Source organism: Chenopodium album, chromosome 22, assembly GCF_948465745.1.
Source record: "Chenopodium album chromosome 22, dcCheAlbu1.1, whole genome shotgun sequence".
NCBI classification, from domain to species: domain Eukaryota; kingdom Viridiplantae; phylum Streptophyta; class Magnoliopsida; order Caryophyllales; family Amaranthaceae; genus Chenopodium; species Chenopodium album.
Window position 1 is genome coordinate 31,066,076 of NC_137855.1, and position 20,228 is coordinate 31,086,303.

At 34.5% G+C, this 20,228-nt stretch overlaps 2 protein-coding genes and 1 pseudogene across 3 annotated transcripts; 1 reads left to right on the forward strand and 2 right to left on the reverse strand.

Annotated features, from left to right (window-relative positions):
- The first annotated feature begins 459 nt into the window (after nt 1–459).
- On the forward strand, nt 460–3,311 carry LOC145604582 (bidirectional sugar transporter SWEET2-like). The gene is made up of 7 exons (XM_081660467.1): nt 460–739; nt 1,611–1,647; nt 1,758–1,974; nt 2,071–2,229; nt 2,507–2,626; nt 2,735–2,868; nt 2,966–3,311. Exons 1-6 carry the CDS (start codon nt 679–681, stop codon nt 2,843–2,845), a joined length of 705 nt encoding a protein of 234 aa, XP_081516593.1. The 5' UTR covers nt 460–678; the 3' UTR covers nt 2,846–2,868; nt 2,966–3,311.
- Nucleotides 3,312–6,781: 3,470 nt separating this feature from the next.
- On the reverse strand, nt 6,782–18,118 carry LOC145605122 (3-isopropylmalate dehydratase large subunit, chloroplastic-like). Of its 2 annotated transcripts, none has more exons than XM_081661144.1 (15): nt 17,968–18,118; nt 17,578–17,733; nt 16,716–16,886; nt 12,333–12,485; nt 12,191–12,259; nt 11,945–12,061; nt 10,739–10,813; nt 10,571–10,648; nt 10,338–10,433; nt 9,886–9,935; nt 9,593–9,647; nt 9,348–9,479; nt 8,607–8,654; nt 8,346–8,504; nt 6,782–7,097 (listed from the first exon to the last, which is right to left on the reverse strand). In XM_081661144.1, the coding sequence occupies exons 2-15, from the start codon at nt 17,722–17,724 to the stop codon at nt 6,960–6,962; spliced, it is 1,488 nt and encodes a 495-aa protein (XP_081517270.1). In that variant the 5' UTR covers nt 17,725–17,733; nt 17,968–18,118; the 3' UTR covers nt 6,782–6,959. The 2 variants fall into 2 exon arrangements, with proteins under 2 accessions (XP_081517270.1, XP_081517271.1); XM_081661145.1 differs by lacking the exon at nt 17,968–18,118 and adding an exon at nt 17,884–17,957.
- A 708-nt stretch (nt 18,119–18,826) lies between these two features.
- Nucleotides 18,827–19,797, reverse strand: LOC145604182 (uncharacterized; annotated as a pseudogene).
- Between the last annotated feature and the right edge of the window lie 431 nt (nt 19,798–20,228).

A 20,228-nucleotide genomic window follows, 5' to 3' on the forward strand; every position in this document is an offset into this window, starting at 1 on the left:
AACCCTTGTAACATGGACCGAGCAACCCATATAACAGTAATAACGCTAATAAAGTAACCCTTCTAACACTAACGAATTAATCCCTATAACCCTAACCGAGTAATCTCTATAACAATAATTGAATAACCCATGACGAGGTGAGCGTATAATGTGACCTTTTAATTTTCAAGTCGAATCACCATCGATTCAATTTTATTAGGGCCGGTTATGTTTGAATTATTGGTCAACATTCTATCCTCGGGCCCAATCAAGCATATTGTTGGGTTGTTTCACCTAGTCATCATAATATCCAACGTGATACTGTTATCCTTGAATGGATATTATTGGATAATGACCAAAACCAGCAATTGCAATTGCAATTGCAATATTAAGGAATAAGACTACCATTACCTCCGTATCCGTATAAAACTCTGAAGAATCATTTCTCGACCATAACAATTGTTTTCAAACAACAACGTGACAATTTTCCCCTTATAAAAATGTCACATCTTTTTTGACAGACTGTAATACAATACCTCATTGATGAGCTTACATACAAAAAATACAAATATAACAATTCAACAATTTAGATTTTAGAGGAGAGAGAAAAGTTAGTCTGAAAACACCACACACAAAAAAAAAAAAAAAAAAAAAAAAAAAAGGAATTTTATTTTTATTTTTCATATCCAAATTAAATTCATGGTTTCTTCTCTTTCAGTTGTTGCATATTCTGTTCTCAAAGATGCAGCTGGGGTTGCTGGTAATTTCCCATTTCTCTCTCTCTTTTTTTTTTTTTTTTTTTTTTTTTGAATTATTGGAAAAAATGGGGATTTTATATTGCAATTTTTATTCTTTTTAATAGTTGAATGCAATTGATGATTAGTTCAGATGTTATTCTCTCTTTTTGTGTTAGTTTTTATGATTTGACTTTTTTTTTTTTTCTCGATTAAAATTGATCTTTGTTTGAGGTCAATCATTGAAGTTTGTTGACTATATTGTTGGAATACATCAAGAAGATTTTGTGATTTCTGGGAATTTATGATTTGAGCAAATGAGCTAAACATTTAAATGCAGATATTAAATTGTGTTATTTAAATGTAATTGGTTTCAAGATTGCATAATTTAGTAATTATTTCATATAGTCTTTGTCTCTTTGATTACTTGCTGTGATCAGTCATCCTAGAAGTTGTAGAAAAGGATAATATTAACAATCTACTCCCTCCGGCTCTAAAAGTTTTTCCTGATAGGATGTGTAGTCGCGATATAGAAGTCAAAGCAGGAAGAATTTTTAAAACAATGGGAGTAATGTAGTTCTGAATAACAGTATGGAAGTTAACAGTTGTTCATTTTGCTGATGTTGGTCTATTGGAAGCACTTCATGGGGGCCTGTTTGTTATTGTTGCGAGTTTTGAATATTTTCGGTTTATTTGAAAACTAAGTACACAAATTTGAGATGGGAAAAGTACTTTTCAGCTGTTTGTTGTCAAATTTGAAATTGAACATTCGAAAGCTATCAGTGATACTGATTTAATGACCAAAGTACGGAGTAGTTGTTATCATAGATATTATTTGTAGGATTCTATTATGTCATGAGTTTTGACTCACAAACTTTCATCTGCATTGTATTACAGGGAACATCTTTGCTTTTGGGCTGTTTGTGTCACCAATGTGAGTTTTACCACTCGATTTCGTGTGAATTTTGCAAATTTCATTGATCTATGTTCAAGTTTTTCTGAGTATTTTATCTCTAAATATCCTGTAACTTGTGCAATAAACAGACCGACATTTAGGAGGATTATCAGAAATGGGTCAACAGAAGAATTCTCAGGATTGCCGTATATATACACCCTCCTGAACTGTATGATATGCGCCTGGTATGGGTCACCCTTCGTATCAGTTGATAATATATTGATTACAACAGTCAATTCGACAGGGGCTATCTTCCAATTAGTCTACATATCCCTCTTCATAGCATATGCTGAGCGAGTGAGAAAGGTATTATATCATTTCTGATTTACCTCTGGCTACTGATTTAGAAAATCTTTTGAATGGTTTATTAGTTGATTGCTTTCCTTTTATGTTATATAACAGATGAAGATGCTTGGTTTGCTATCTGCCGTGGTTGTCTCGTTTGCCATTTTGGTCACTTTGAGCTTAAGAGTCTTTGACTTTAATTCAAGGCAGATTTTTGTTGGGTTCTTGAGCTGCGCGTCTCTAATTTCAATGTTTGCTTCACCACTCTTTATAATCGTATGTTTGTCCAAGTTTGCAATGCTAATATTTTATTTCTTGCACTATATTGAATCCTTCTTGGGCCATGACCATGACATATTTTGATAAGACAGACTAATTGCATAATTTTTAGGCAATTAACCAAGGACGACATAAATGGTGCCCTTATCTGACTACAGTTTGCTCAATAAGGGTGCTGAAGACATGTCGTCCATAATAGTTGCTTAACTAATTATGCAAATACAGAGTACAGACTATGCCTTCTCATTTCTGACAGACCGTATTGACTTTGCAGAGATTGGTTATAAGGACAAAAAGTGTTGAATACATGCCTTTCTACCTTTCACTCTCTTCTTTCTTGATGAGCATGTCTTTCTTTACGTACGGGATGCTTAACTGGGATGCATTTATCTACGTAAGCAGTCTTATATCTTCGTTTATCAAGTATATAGCTTTTTGTTTTTTTTTTTTTTTCCCTTCATATACTGAATACAGTTTTTATGCTTTCGTTATTGAACTCCAGGTTCCAAATGGGATAGGAGGCCTTCTCGCAATCATACAACTGGGATTGTATGCCTATTATAATAACAAAGCTAATGAGGAGCAAGAACCCTTGATTGTTTCCTACTCATGATATTCTTTGCTGAAATTCACAAGGTAAAGCTTCATTGAAGCTTCTCATTTTGACCTTCGTAAATATATTTCAACATCATGGAATGAACGAATTCACGTGCATCTATTTGCACCCTTGCAGGAGAGCTGATAAAATGGTTGTTCAGAAGTGCAACGCTGCTGTTCTTCCGCATTGGAAGAATCCTATAAGATCTGTGTTCTTTCTTCTCCAGCTATTTCTTCCAGTCACATTGGCTGGTGCCTTTTTCATGGGAATTCTTTGTCATTTTGCATCGAGCAATTCTTTGTCACAGGTGATGTCCACCTGATACATATTCCGATTGATTCATCCATTCATGAATGGAATATTTCCTTCTTCCTGCTTGAGGAATGTTTCCATTCTTTGCTTTGTATTTGGAAAAATTCTTCATCAAATTTTGTAATTTTTTGGGTGCAAATGTTATAAAGTATGATTTATTTGGTTACTACCTGCAAAAATTATCACAATGGAAAACTTGAAGGGTTGCTTTTTCTTACAAGTTAAAGTTTCAGTATTATGGTCTTTGTCGAACCTGTAGTTGGAAACAGATAACCTCAAGTGGAATCCATAACACCAACTCACCAAGCACAAGTTGGTGTTTGTCCCACATTTCTACCAAGATGGAGGAAGAAAAGGTTATCTATGTGTTCTCTTATTTTCTATAATTTTAGTTTAATGCGGATACTCAACTTTAATGATCATATTGGTATTTTATTAGTTATAGACTACGGAGTACATTAGTAAGATAACTTTGATGATTAATGTTTTACAAGTAGAAAAATTTTAATTTTATGTACTATATGAGATTCTGGGTCAACTTGTCAATTATGGATCCTTAGGTCATGTTCGAGTTAGGCCACGTGGGTCATACTTCATACTTGGATTGGTTCCTATCAGGTTAATATGGCCTCTAGGTTGGGTTCGGGTTTGGTTCAAGTCAGGTTTGGTTTAGGTTGTGTTGGACTGTTGATTCATTTCATTTATCCTTTCGTGAGTAGTTTAGGTTCAGTTTGAGTCGGGTTTAATTTTGGATTCGGGTAATTGGGTATGATTAGGTTAGGTTTGGGGCAGTTTATGGAAAATGAACTCAAGTCTCGATCCTGTCAGGCTTATTGTTAACAGGTCAATAAACTATTAACAATGGTGGGTTGGAAACGCACACATCAGCAAAGGAGAAAGAAATTGTGGAATTGCTAGCATTTGAGGCGATTTTCTGGTTTGCATTAACAAAGAAAAGGAGTATGCACTGTTACCAGAGAGTTCAGTGTGGAGACCATCGATGAACTGAAATACAGAAGAAAGAAGGAATTCAACCTTTCATGCAAGGAAATTCGAAATTTTCAACTTAATTTAACACTTCATTTCATGCAACATAATTTCAGTACAACAAAATTAAGGTTAAGATAACAAGGTCTTAGTAAAGAAAAGAGGAAAGAGGAAAGAAAAAGGGGATGGAAGGTGAAATTAATCGAACCCTATGTTTTAAGTAACGGTTTAGACTTAATAAGGTTACGGTTGCAACTTTTAAAAAAGTAGAAGGCTACCATTGAGAATGCAAAAAAAAAAAAAAAAAAAAAAAAAAAAAAAAAAAAAATTGGCTACCATTGGAAAAAAGCAAAAGTAGAAGGCTACCATTGAGAATTTCCCTATTTTTTCCAATACATTACTTTCTTTTGTGGGCATCTTTTATTTTTAAATTAAACCCCCCCCACTCCAACTTTTTATTACTTATTTTTTAATCTCACATCCTTTTTTTAATACACTTAAGGGAACGTTCTCATTGACTGAACTCAGCTCAGCTGAATTGAACTTACTGAACTGAAATGAATATTTTATAAGAGAAGGAAATTAGGAACTGAACTAAACTGAACTGAACTTAATTGAATTTGAACGTATGAGAACAGACCCTTAGTGTCATAATTTTTTTTTTTTTTCTAATACTATGGAATGAAAAATTTGACATCATAACGTGATACGTAATTGTGAGCTTTTTAAAAGTTTTGGAATAAAAAATAATTTATATTAATATCATTTCTGTAATGAATTGAGTTATAGAATTGTTTATTAGAAAGAATTTAGTGTTATAACAACAAAAACATCGAAGATATAACTTTTCATTTAACACTTTTAAAGAAATTAGGGATGGTTAATGTATGCCATCGCTAATCACGTCTAGAGAGCTCTTTTAGTTTGACCTTATGTCACAATTTTGGTCGTTGACAACATTAATGAAGGAAAATATGTATAAATAAAATTAACATTAATTTAACAGTTTACAATATAAAAATCCATGTATAGAATCTCTCATAACTAGCACTGTCAAAACGGTTTGACAGTTCGGTTTCGGTTCGGTTTGAAATCGGTTCGGTATTTAATCGGGTCGGTTTGGAATCGGTTTAATTGTCTCACGGGTCGGTTTTGGTTCGGTTTAAATAGTTATCGGTTCGATTCGGTTTCGGTTTATTCTTAAGCGGTTTTAATTCGGTTCGGGTTGTAAACAGTCCGGGTTATAAACGGTTCGGTGCAGACGGGTTGCGGTTTGTTAACGGTGCGGTGTAAACGGTTTTTATCCCGGTTCAAACAGTTTCGGGTTCGAAACGATTTTGGGTTAGAAACAATTCGGTTCTTTTTTGGCTCAGTTTATAACTGGTTCGGTTCTTTTCGATTCAGCTTTTAACTGGTTCGGTTCTTTTTCGGTTCAGTTTATAACTGGTTCGGTTCTTCAATGGTTTAACCACTTTAACGTTATTCATATCGGTTCCATTTCAAGTTTACTAAATTACGGTTCGGGTCGGTTTTCGGTTTCATAAAATAAATTGTTTATCGAGTTGTTTGGATTCGGGCAGTTAAATGGTTTTGGTTTGAAATTTGATAGTACTTGCTAACCTTTTGCGTTCACAAGTTTTATATAAAGTCGCGAATCATTTCATATTTAGGCATCATATTATAAACAAATTCTCATTGATTTTATAAATACATATTATGTTCTGTTTCAAGTTTAGTCATACTGATCTACTAGTTATATTCCCGTCAAAACAAAAAAGTTTGTAAACAGTTCGATTTAATTATATTCCCGTAAAAAAAAAACATCCATTTAATTATATAAAAAAGTTTGTAGACGGTTCGATTTAGAAGCGGTTTGGTTCATAAACGGTTTGGTTTATAACCAGTTCGGTTTACAATCAGTTCGGTTTTTAAATGGTTCGGTGCAAACGGGTAGCACTTTGCTAACAGTTCGGTGTAAGCGGTTTTTTTGCCAGTTTAAACGGTTTCGGGCTGGAACCGGTTTCGGGTTAGATACGGTTCGGTTCTTTTTCGATTCGGTTTTCTTTCAGTTCGGTTTATATTTGGTTCGGTTTGTTAACGGGTTCGGTTCTTATACGGTTTAACATTATTCGGGTCGATTCGGTTTCGGGTTTACTATAATACGGTTCGGGTCGGTTTTCGGTTTCAAAAAATTCGGTTTTTAATCGGTTCAGTTCTCATTTGGGTCGGTCGGTTTCAGACAGTTAAACGGTTTCGGTTTGAAATTTGACAGCACTACTCATAACAAATAAAAGGCCAACTTTCTCCTCCTAATAGAAGGTGGTTTAGAGGGGAAAGTAATATTAAAAGCAAGTACAAATAATAATGTAAAGGAATGGACAAATAACTAAAAAGCTTCACAAATCTTGCTATTATGGGTAGTTGTTCAACGGATTTGAACTTAATCAACCTTTTGACAATTAATATTGCAGCTTTGGGAAGGAATTTAAAGAGTTTCTTATTACGAAGTATTTACCATTTTACAGAGTTTCTTATTGCTTATATTATAATGAAAATGGCACCAAATTGGTCAATTTGCTCCTTCATGGTAGTCCAAAGGAAATAAAAGAATAACCCATAACCTATAAGATGATTAATAACACACTACCAACATAACTAACCTCCAAAATAATTTTTAGGAGTGCAAAATTTTAACATAATATTAATGTCATTAGTAATGCATAGCGGTACATGACACTTATTACATTAGGGGTACATAACGATGCATATTATAGATTTTTCGACAAATAAAATCAACATAAGGTGTAGGAATGATGAAACAAAAGACACACTACAGGAACTCTCTTGGATCAGTAACAAAACCAGTCAATGCAGATGCAGCTGCAGTGTAAGGAGACGCTAGATAAATTTGCCCTTCTTTGTTTCCCATTCGCCCAGGGAAGTTCCTATTTGTTGTTGACACGCACACCTGCATTCAATATACTTTTAGTCAAAGGTAGGTCGAATGGGGAAACATCTGTTCTATCTCATAGATATGCATATCATTCACTTAAATTTACTCAAACTTCCTAAAATACCTTTAACAATACAACAGGATCCCGTGAATTATTGAGTAATATGCACATAATGAATTAATAAGATCCCCAAATGTAGGAGAATAGTATGCAGCTGTGACGTGCGATGATAGGTTAGCACGTAGGAGAATTGTCTATCATGCAGTAATGAATAAAGAAAACAGGTCAAAATCAGACAAGGACAGTGGTTTTTGTCAAATAAGCACATGATTAATGGCAATTACAGTTGTCTTTATCAGCTAAAATTATGATTATAGCTATAAAGCATGTGGTGATGATAATACAAGTTGCTTAATTAGTGACCTACCGGTTCATCACATTGTATATAAACCACGACTGAATAAAACATGTTTATTGATATCATCTCGAACTTTGAAGTTTGAACCATATTCACACAATATTCCATATCTATTTAGGGAATTTTTTACGTAGTAAAACGACCTACGCCTCAAGGTTAATTAAATAATCACCTATACAGTGGAATCTTTAATGTAGAAACCCACCCCTATTATGTGATAATTAAATAAAAATTAATAAAAAATTAATGAATATTGGTGGTTGACTGGATGTGTATCTAAGAGTTTTGGCCGGTTTTAATCAAATATATAGTTACATGTGGCTTTTAAAATAATGCCAAGGATGGTTTTGCATTAGTTTTTAGTTTTTCTGCACTTAATTTCTAATTTCAAAAAGCACTGACAGTGGTATGAACGAGCTAAATGGAAAGCTATTTTTGGAGGCCGAAAAGTAGATTCAAGACTGGTAAGTGGTATCTGAAAAGAGATAGATGACACAAAATGAATGTAGGAGTATAACTCAATCCCATAATCCATGTACATAGGCTTGTTTCAGCTTATTTTTGCATAGATCAAGTTATTTGTGCTAGCTTAATTTAATTTTGCAGACTTTTAAAATAAACTGAGAACAGAGTCTTAAGCAAGCAAGATGCAAGTATTTCCCTAGCGTATTTCCCTTGTTCACCTGCATGCCTCTCATTTTCTAGTTCCTTGTCTTACCTCCAATTTCAGCTCATGTTATTTTAAAGATCCTATACAATGATCTCTTCTTAATTGCACTCAACTACTAGTATTCAACCTGAAGTGAACAAGGATACAAGAATTGGACAGCATTGATTAAGTTACCTGCGCCTCATTCATTCGTGCATAAGTGTCTCTAGGGCCACCAAGGCAAGCTCCACAACCTGGACTGCCTGGTGTATCACACCCAGCTTCTTCAAATATCTGAGCACAGGTCTTACCACCGGAACCAGGCACAGGAAGAGTGTATACATCAACCCAGACCTGAATGAGTTATCAAAGAGAAAGATCACTAGTCTATAAAATTTCACCTTTAAAACATTCAAATCCCTATGTGCACATAGTAAATAGAGGACAGAAACAAACCTTCTGGGTGGCAGGTACCAGGAAAGTCGGGACTTTGACCTTCTTACCCTGTAGAAAAATCATAACACAGACACAAAAATGAACTTTAGAATACAATTGACTGAAAAAGCAGCCACACTCCAGATCCAAACCTTTACAACCTGATCTTATCACCCCAAGGAACAAAAACGTACACAAACAATTATATAGCACAGGTAACTCTCTATCTTCAGGTCAAGAGACACAGAAGATAGAAATTAGAATGCTAGTCCTACTGGCCAAGTTCTTATGCAACATAAATTCCAAGAGGATAGAAATTTGGGTGTTAGTCCAAGTGATCAAGTGCTATGTACTCGTCTTTCTTTAGAAAATTGTTACTAAATTCTTATTAAAATCAGACCATTTAGCCCTGATCGGAATAATTCAAACCAGAACAGATTAGACTTCTTTGTTCTGTTATCTCAATTTGAAGTCTCTAATTCCATATTAATAAAAATTATGAAAATTAGATATTCGAAATTTGTACATTAAGATGAATCTAATAAGATCACACTATGAGATCAGATCAGATCAGACCAGAAAAATTCAGACCAGACCTTGGGAATTGAGATCATAACACTTTATTTCAAGTGAACAAAACATGAGCGACTGAGACGAAGATCCATATGAGCTCAGGGAAATGAGATCCCACAAAATAAGTCATTAAAACAAGGATATCAGAGTTTCAAATTAATCAGCAAATCAGAATCCATGAAGACTTACAGAGGCCATAAAGACTTTGGCTGCAGCTAGAAAATCTTCTGTCTTTCCACCGGTACAAGAACCAATGTATACTCTGTCAATTTTGACATCTTTACACTCTCTTGCTAAAGCACGGTTGTCTGGAGAGTGAGGCTGCAAATAATTAATAAGGATGTCAGTTGACATTAATTCAACCCCTTAACAAAGACTGGTCAACAAATCAGACAGACAAAACATCTTAAATTATCATTCAATATATTATTTACCTTCGCAACAAGAGGTTCTAGCTTTGAGACGTCAAACCGGTACTCAGACATAAATCTAAAATCCAAAGAAATAGAAAACATCAGAACGCTTAAGGTAAACATAGGCATGCATCAGTAATACTCATTGATCAGTTGCATAAGAAAGCTGCAATAGCATTTTTAAATTTTAAATAAGTAAATAAAGAAGTTAAAAAATAAAATAAATTAAAAAAATAATAAAAAAAAACCAACTTAAGGCATGATCTTATTAAGTACAAAGCTAAATTGCTAAAATGTAAAAGCAATAAAAGTACCTTGCTTGATCATCACTATAAAGAGGGTCGTAAGGAATAGAAGTCTTGCCCTGTACAAAATCCAAACACTCATATGTAAGCAAGCAACTCTGTCCAAATAGTTTGATGTAGAAACATTACCTAATTCTCTCTAGCTTACTATTGACAGTTTTAGATCTATCATGATACCAACATATGTCAATTCAAAGCAAATGCTTAAATGATCACTCTGAGAAAGAACAGTCAAAGATATAGCATACTACAGGAGATGGAAAAAAAATGTGTTATAATCTATATGGCTAATTTAACAGCATGCAGAACAGGTTGCCGGGCAATGGAGGATAGAAAAGAGTAAATGAGCATATAAGACTTCTCAATATGCACCAAGCCATAGTTAAGGTCCATAAAATTCCTTGAAAACAGGGTGAAAAACTAGGTTTTCGGGAAGACCAAAAACCAAATAATGCACAAACCTCAAGATATTTGCGAGTAGTATCATCAAAAGGAACAACCCCATTCTTTCCTCCTGCTTCAACAACCATATTGCAAAGGGTCATTCTTTCCTCCATCTGGGAGCACACAGATACAAATGCGATATCAGGAAGTATAAAACATCAAACAAAAAATACATACAAGATTACAAAATAATTAGTCAACATTTTTTTAAAAATAAACTAATTTTAAAGAGTAACAACAGATAGCTTACACTCAAACTTTCAACAGTGGATCCAACAAATTCCATTGATTTGTAAGTTGCACCAGCCACTGATATTTCACCAATAATCTGCAAAATCAATCAAAAGTGGGAAAGAGGAATCAATATGCGATTATGGGGCTGAAATTACAGAGTCAATCAAGAACATGCTACACTTACTTGCAGGATCAAATCCTTTGCAAGCAGATAATCAGGCATTTCTCCATCCATTACAAATCTAAGAGTTGGTGGAACCTGCAACAATTATAAGAACAAAAGATATTTAATCCGTAAAGTGGTGATGTATGAGGATGATAACTGAACTTGAATTTTAGAGTTTAATTCAACTTTATACACAGCGTCCAAAAAATTAATTTGTTACTTGCATATAGATAAAATATCAGAACTTGGAAAAAAAAAAACAAATGAACAAAGCAAGAATAAGTGTCCTAATAGAACAGACATTTATGAAAAGAAAATAAAACTTAAAAAGAAATCCCAATTCTACTGAATTAAAAATAGACCCAGGAAAGCCACAGATACTCTAACCCAAATCAAATATCAACTAGTAATTTCATCCAAAGCCTGTCAAATGAAAGAGCAGCTTCAGGAAGGTGAGTAAACCAATTCTCAATTAATACAACACAGCATTTAGCAGCACACGGCAGTAATTTTTCTACTTGGTCACCCAAACCCCCACAACAGGCAGTTGCAACAACGTTGCATTAAGAAGAAAAAAGAAAAAAAAAAAAAAAGCTTGTGAATCTCCAGCAAGGAAAACAACTCACCCAAATATATTAAGCAACTAGGCAATTGTAAAGGCATGGGCACAAGCCACACAACATTCAATAAAGGCATGGCAGAATTCTAACCTCAAGTATGATTTTAGAGCCTAAAGTATCAAAGTCTGAAGCAAGAAAAACATGTGGCTAGAAATTTCAGGTAATTATAGGATATTGACATCAGATTCAATCATAGCAATATAAGACAACTGACCAGCTTTATTTATATGGATGTATTAATGATAGTATAACAAAGACTCTGGTAGCAAAGTGCATAGAAACTAGAAACTCCAAATATAGGAAATAATTAATGCTCCTTCACTGCATTTGCGGTCAAATTAGTTATGACAAACTTTATAATGACAAATCGAGCATGAGATGAGACTATTTCCTGAAACAGAAAAATTGAGACGGAATATTTTCACAGTCCAGGATTCCAAGCATGGCAAGCGAAGGTAAACCAAACATAAAGCAATTCAAAAGAGAGTTCAAGGTAAACCAAATATAAATCAATTCAAGAATTAACAACCAGATTAAGTTGTGAATACATCAATGAACAGATATACTTGCTTAAGGACCTACAGTAAGGACGCGAGTTTCAAACCTTTAATAGTATTTTACCAGTGCCCAAAACAAAACCTGCATCAGTATTGCCTATTCCAGTGGCAAATTGACCAAATGCTCCAGCATTACATGTATGAGAGTCGGTCCCTAACAAGACCTAAATTAATAAGTATATGAGATGTTGCACCAAAAAACATATATATAAATAAATAAACTATGTGAGACTTGTGGCCTCGGAGCAATTAATTGGAAAATAGCTAGTAGCAAAGTTGCCAGGGCTAAATACCTCTCCAGGTCTGCAATGACCCTCTTGTGCAAGAGCCACATGGCATACACCTTTGTAGTCAGGATTAACCTGTACAGGTGACAGAATCATTAAAAATATAATCATGATTAGGAACCATTAATACTATCAGCATACAACGTACCTTAAAGTCTGAAAGATCAGTTATATCATAAAAATATTTGATATTTTGCTCCTTCACAAAGTCTCTCAAGATATCAACATTCCGGTTGGCCCGTTCATCGCTTGTAAAAATATAGTGGTCGGGAATAATTACAACCTTTTCACGGTCCCATACCTTCAAATAACAAAGTACACGGAACAATTTAAGGCTTGAGAGGAGAATAAAAGAAGCCATAGGTACATGCAGACATATGCAAACAACAATAGAAAAAAATTCACTCAAATAAAATTTTGAACTAGCAAAGGACTGTAGTCCGATTCAACGTGCATTGTATAGTATAATACTTCCTCCGTTTTCTTTTAGATGCAACGCACCCTTTAGTGCGGTAACTAAGAAAGGTGGGGTTTACATGATATAATAAACTTTAAAATAGGATGAGTGGTTGTTAGGAGTGTAATTTAGTGGGCCATGTGCTTTAAATAAGGGATATAGTATAGTTTTTCCCTAAAGTAACTTTCCTTTTATAGTGTGTTGCAAGTATTATGACATTTCCTTTTTAGGGAAGTGTTGCAAGTATAAGAAAACGAAGTATCTTTCATTACCCCCCCCCCCCCCATTCTCCTCTTTTCTAAATATTTACTTAATGATTATTTTTTAAATGCATAGAGATCAAAGAGAGAAACTTGAAACTAACGACATCAAGATGATTATAATTTAGGCAGAAAACAGTGCATTTGGTGTACTGAAAGGAGCATGCATGAACTCAAAATCACTTCTAACTCAAGGCATACGCAAGTGCTAGTACATATAAAGAAATATTAAAAGTACAGGTGACCATTGACTTAGGCTGGCTCAGGCAAAAATTTGTGCTACTAAAAATAACCCAGGGATGCCTAATTGTGGATCAATCTCAAAAAACTAACCAGAAATATCTGACCATTCTAATCCAAAGTTTTTTTCCAACAAAACAAAATATAGTATGGATTGGCCCATAAATCGGCCCATAGCTAATCCTCCCCAAATTCTTGAGCACTTCATTCGTGTTTCTTTAAATCTTATCTCAGCTTGGTCAGGCCTGCTAGCCAGCACATTAGAAAAAATTTGTCACAGATATTAATCTCCTTCAGTGTTTTCTCAACTTATCACCCTTTGGCATGCAGAAAATAATAAAACAAATCCCTCCTCTTTACCTCCATCATTCGAATGTCCAGAAAAACCTCTAACTAGAATGCTATATTCAAGAAACTAATTCATTTCTACAAAAAATATTCAGAAATATTAGCACTAAAATTGATAGGCATAATCCGCTGCATTGACTCAATAAAAGCATTGGAACATGGTGATTTTGTGGTAGGTTAAAGCATTTTAGGATGACATTGGTGATAGTGTGCATTACCCTGCTACACCAACCAAGAGAGACAAGGAAAGAGTTGGTTGAACACTTTAGAGTATTTGAACTTGGGAAGTACAATGGAGAACAGAATCAACAAGTCTCAGAACAAATTAGGTACATAGCCAAGGGTTTAAACTTAATGGGAATTAATAACATGAAATAGTATATATCCTAGGATAAATGATAGCATATGGATTGTTTCTATTTGTTGTGGTTGTAAGTGTACAGAGGTGTCAAGCGTTCACAAGGTAAGAGAAAGATTAGAAACTTATTCAGCTTTCATAGGAATGAATGATGACACATATAAAACAATCAAACAGGAGATTTTGATGATCAACTTGCTTTGCATTGGATAAGCCTTTTACCATGTTCAAGAGGAAAATTAAAGAGAATTTTTAAGTCATGCACCTCCAAATAGGAGTTAGATAGTGTTGATGAGAGAATGCTGCAGTTGATAGCAATCTGAGCATTGATCAACAAAAATTATACAATAATAGTGAAGAGATTGCAATCAACAATTAAACTACAGAAACTGTGTGAAGTCTTAGCTAATGATGTACTCAACATACACAGCCTAATCATTGTCATAATTCAGACACCTGGTCTTGATCTCACGGTAGGTAATTCTTGTTGCTTCTCCCTACTAAAAATCATAATAAAATACTAGACAGCAGTGCATCGGAGCACAAATCACCTTATTCACATCAAATGCCTTGCACAACTACCATTGCAAGTTACATCAAGGTATCGATGCCTCAATGGAGCATACAGACACTGCAAGGTTTACACCTGCCATTCTTCTATATGCTTCTGCGCCATAATTAGTGTGTGTCGCCTAAGTACCATAATGAGCAGTTAGCAAAATCCTACTTCCTCCTCCCGAATTAATCGAGTCACTATAATTATAAAGCCGTCGAAAATTACTTCAGACTCTTTTATAAAATTAATAAACCCTCAATTTCTTTCATGTTTCTCACTCACTTTAGGACCACTTTACTTGCTATATAAAACATTAAAAATCGGTGTATAAAAAGGCGCTCCTACGCGCTTAGGGTAGAGCGCCTTTTTTTCTCTAGGCAAGGCACATTCAAAAAGGAGCACTTGAGGCGCACATAGGCAAACTTCTTTAACTACTTTATGTTGTGTGCCTCACTTCAAAGATGTGCACTGAGGCAGCAGGTGCAGCAGACTTTCATCACCTCAGTGCACCTTGAGCCTTTTTATATATATATTGACTAAGCATTGGGTTTAATTAGGGACAAAGCGAGTATAACAATTTGTAAGAAGCAATGAATTCCACTAGTAAATCAGCACTAATGACTATCCAAAAGCATCTTGGAAGCTTTTGTTGCCTCACAATACGCACACTGCATTAGTCTATTTTGAAGCCATTTGTTGCTTCATGGGGAACCTCATTCAAATTCATATTATATTGTAAGTTTTAATAACAAAGATGAGTTTTCCGATCTGCTACCAAAAAAATCAATGATAAAATGAAAACCCATCAAATGTCTGAGTATATAACAGAAAATTCTCGGCCAAATGTTGTTACAGGAAATTAGAAGAAACGGCGATAAGCATACTACAAGCTTATATGTCAATTCATAATTAGGAAAATTTGGTTTTAATTGCTATACCTTCATATGAACAATACTTTGCTCCTGCCTTTAAAAGAAACGTGTTTAAAATTCAAGAAAGATATTTCTTGAGTTAGGGTTAGTAACATTTGTCAAATATATAAAGTGATAAGCTGCCAATTACTGGAAGCTTTGTTAATGAGTAACTATCATACAAAATTTTCTAACTTCCACAATTGCATGCAATTAATGCCTATAAGTTGCAAAGCCATTAATAGACTATAATATTTCCAAAGGCTGAGAAAATTTATTTAGTAAGGTTCAATACAGGCTGAATATAAGGGAGTTTAGGGTATGCAGTTCAATATCTTAAAGCAGGCAGTCTTACCTTTGTGCCACAGATTAATAATTAGCACTGCACAAATCTTAGTGACTTGGTGCAAAGGATGAAATGTGAATGCTGTGTTGAAGCATCTGCTATCAAGCCTCTGATCAGTTTCTCCTTACGATGCTCAAACTCTTCATTTCAGCTCAACTATCCGTGTCAGATAACACCCTAAATGGGTTATGGGCATATGGGTATGGACATTTAGAGACACAGTTTTGGCCCAAACAGGAAATTTGATACTACTACTTTTCTCTGAATATACGAAATTACCAAAGGAAAATTTTCTTTTACATGTGTCCCAATCATAACTTTAGAAACTTGTAATCACAGACATGCACGTTCTAGCTTCAGAAATTTCCACATCAATCTCTTGGATCATACCCAAGTCTTAGACTCATATTCAATTCCAAGTATCTAATGTTATCCTATAACACGGGATTACTTTTCTGTAAGTAAGTTGAAAATGAGATCAGTGGAACACAAAGTTAATAATTTTACAGAATCAAAAGTGATATATTCCATTGGTTTTATTCAGCCTGGTGCATGGGATAATTTAGCCCTCTAGGATCAAATCATTGCTTTCTATTGTCCTATAATACAATGTGGTGAGGGTCATAGTGTCTGACCTATGTTTCTATTGTCCTATAATACAAAAACTCTTGACGAATTTAAGACATCAAATTGCAGAGCTTGTCCAAGGTATGTACAAGAGAGGCTTGCCAGATGACAACTAACCTTGTAAAGGTTTTCTGCCAGAACCCAGAGATGTATTGGATTTTAAGTCTCCAGCTAAGTTGGTTATTGTAATTGTTATTGTTTTAAACTTGTACTTGACATATTCAAACACATCTCTCATTCTCTAGGAACAAAGAAAAATCGACTCTTTTGATACTCTAGGCAAGGCTGATAGAAACAATTTGATAACTTGGTTGAGTCTTTACCTTATGAATGCACATTTTCACATTAAAACACACTCAATAATGATAGAAAACAGGATTAATAAACAAATCACCAAAAATTAACACTTCTATGATTAAAAGTAATACCTTGGCATTCTTTCCAAACTCCTTCTTGAAGATACCAAAGGAGCCAGGTCCACAAACATCATGGGTCATCAAAATATCAACATTAACCCACACATTATCACCAGGGGTTAGCTGAGATCTCTCAGAAGACCTAGCCAATATCTTCTCAGTCATTGTCATCCCATGTTTCACCTAAATAACCAAATTAAAACCAATAATCAACTCAGCCCTCCACTTTAATAAAGAATAGTCAAATAAAAATGAACTAACAACACAAATAAACTACATAAAATCAATATGGATGCTGACAAACTTAGTTGGTTAAAGTCGGGTGGTACCCAAGACATAAGATTAAAACCAATACAACTCAATACTCCACTCTATTAAAGAAGAGTCAAACAAAAATGAACAACAACACAAATAAACAATTAAAATCAATATGGATGCTAACGAGCTTTGTTGGTTAAAGTCGGGTGGTACCCAAGACATAAGATTAAAACCAATAATCAACTCAATCCTCCACTCTAGTAAAGAAAAGTCAATTAAAAATCAACAACAACACAAATAAACAATATTAAAATCAATATGGATGCTAACGAGCTTAGTTGGTTAAAGTCAAGTGGTACCAAAGACATAAGATTAAAACCAATAATCAACTCAATCCTCCACTCTAGTAAAGAAAAGTCAAATAAAAATTAACAACAACACAAATAAACAATATTAAATCAATATAGAGGCTGACGAGCTTAGTTGGTTAAAATCGGGTGGTACCCAAGACATAAGATTAAATCTCATCTACGTCATTGCGCCCACGCACAATAACAAAACATCCAAACCAAAAATAAATAAATAAAAAAAATGGGGTTTTTGATATGAAACCAACCGAGCCAGTTTCAGAAGGATTTCTCTGAGTCTGTTGAGGAGCCATGACTGAAACTATCTTCTTTGATTTCACCATTTCAGACCCGTCTTTGAGCCAGGGCAACAAGGGCGGCGGCGCTGAGCGCAGAGAGAAAACATCCATTTTCATACTTTATTCCTAACAATTCAAGGGTTTTGCAACACATTAGCAATCAAATTAGACTCAATCATCAAATTGAATTCTTCTCGCTTAAGAATATGAATGAAGAAACAAAAATATAATTTTTCCAAAATTAAATTATACCCAATTGTTCAATAATCAATTCACCTTCTAAAATCCCTTAATAATTGAATTAAGGGTTAATCCTAGATTGTGAAAATGATAATCGATGATTAAGAAAAACCATCTTACCTGAGCTTTAATGGAAGAGAAAAAAGCTTCAATGGAGAATGCAGAGTAGCCGCCTCAATGGAGAATGAGACAAGACAAGAAGAGGAAGGGCACGTGATAAGCTTCAATATCTTTCTAACTTAGTTTAAGCTAGGGCTATTGACCAACCAACCCAGACCGTACACTACATAATTAATATACTACTCGTACGTAGTATGTAATCCCTTCGTTTTTAAGAGCATCTTTAATGGTAAGTTATAAAGGCTTGTAGCTTGCTTTGTCATATCTATATCTATATCTATATCTATATTTATATTTATATTTATACTTAGTATTTAAAAAGCGAAACCACAATCACCTATATGACACATGTCATCATAATTCACCCATATGTCACATAACACAACAATTAATATTTCCTCTTTATACTCCCTTTTAATGTAAAAGATAAAATAAAATGATATTGAATGCTAAAGTCTTTATGCATTCCTAACTTGCAAATTTGAGTAAGAAATGGAGTGTTCCATTAGTGTTCCATTTTCACTATAAAAAATAGTTGTACTCCTCTTTATACCCCTTTTAATGTAAAAGTTAAAATAACAAATTATTTAATGTTAAAATCTTTATGTATTCCTAACTTGCAAATTATAAGTAAGAAAATTAAGCAAATTATTATAAAAAAATCACCGACACATATAACACAAATAAGTAACACATTTCAAGAAAAATAAAATGAGCTTCAACCCGTTCGTTGAACGGGCCAAAATGCTAGTTAACTTTTAAGGCTACAACCTATTTAAGCTACAAAGTATTTCAATGGCAAGCTACAAGAAGTTGTTGCTTGATTTGCCACATCATTATTCAAGCTACAAAGTAAAAAACTTAGCCTTTAAGAAAAAAAAAAAACTAAAAAAAAACTTAAGATCAATTCAAGTTATAGCTACCAAAACGTGACCAAATATGCTCAACTAAATCAACCTTTAGCTGATGATGCATTTGTCTATCTCGGATTGTTGCATCTCTTTCAAGATATGACTCAAAATTCTCATGTCCTTGACGCACATCATCAACAACACTTGGTGAAAATTCATCATGAGGAAAGTTTTTGTTATAAGTGTGACGCTCGTCTTCAACAATCATATTGTGTAATATAATACACGCATCCATAATATTGTGGATATTGCGTTTATGCCAACAACGTGCAGGCCCACGAACTATTGCAAAACGAGATTGGAGTACCCCAAATGCCCTCTCAACATCTTTCCTTGCATTCTCTTGCTTTTCCTTAAACAAAAGCCTCTTCGGGTCTCGAAGATGTGTAAAATTTTTAACAAATGCAGCCCACTCAGGATATATATATATACCATCAACTAGTTAATATTCCGTTTCATACTCGGTGCCATTAATGGTAAAATTAACCTCCGGAGCTCGTCCTTGCAATTTCTCTTGAAACAAATTTAATCTACATAGCACATTAAGGTCGTTGTTGGATCCAGCAACACCGAAATATGCGTGCCAAATCCATAGATCTATTGAGGCCACAGCTTCAAGCATTATTGTTGGATATCCATAATCACCTCGAGTGTATTGTCCTTTCCATCCAGTAGGCCAATTTTTCCATGCCCAATGCATACAATCAAGACTTCCAAGCATGCCCAAAAAGCCATGGTATTCCTCATGCATGCATTTTAAGCAATCGTGGACATCATTAGCATTGGGACTTTTCATGTACACCTCTCCAAATATTTCAATAACACCACGATTTTTCCAATAATCCACCTTACTTTGATGGATGCCTTTGATAGAATCAGTTGTGAAATCTATCCAACTATTACATAAATCTCCATCCATGTATTGAGTCCAAGAAAGCTTATCTATCAACTTACTAGTAGCTTGTGTATTTACCTCCTCTTGTATATTAACACTTTAAGGAGTGTTTGACTCCATTTGAGACCTTTGGAGTGATATTACTTGGTGCATATTAGAGGCCCCTACACATTCTCTTCTTGTAGCATCATGAACCACATTAGATTCACTTGAAAATGGAGGTTGAGGATGGTAGCTTGACATGTTGTCACTAGTAGAAAAATACATTAAGGCACCGCTCAATGGCCACCGGTTTTTGGAAACCAGTGGCTTAAAAATGGGCGAGATTAAGCACATGTACATTGCCACCAGTTCAAACCGAACCGGTGGCATAAATGATAAAGGCCACCGGTTTTGAACCGGTGGCATAAATGATAAAGGCCACCGGTTTTGAACCGGTGGCAATAATCAAATAA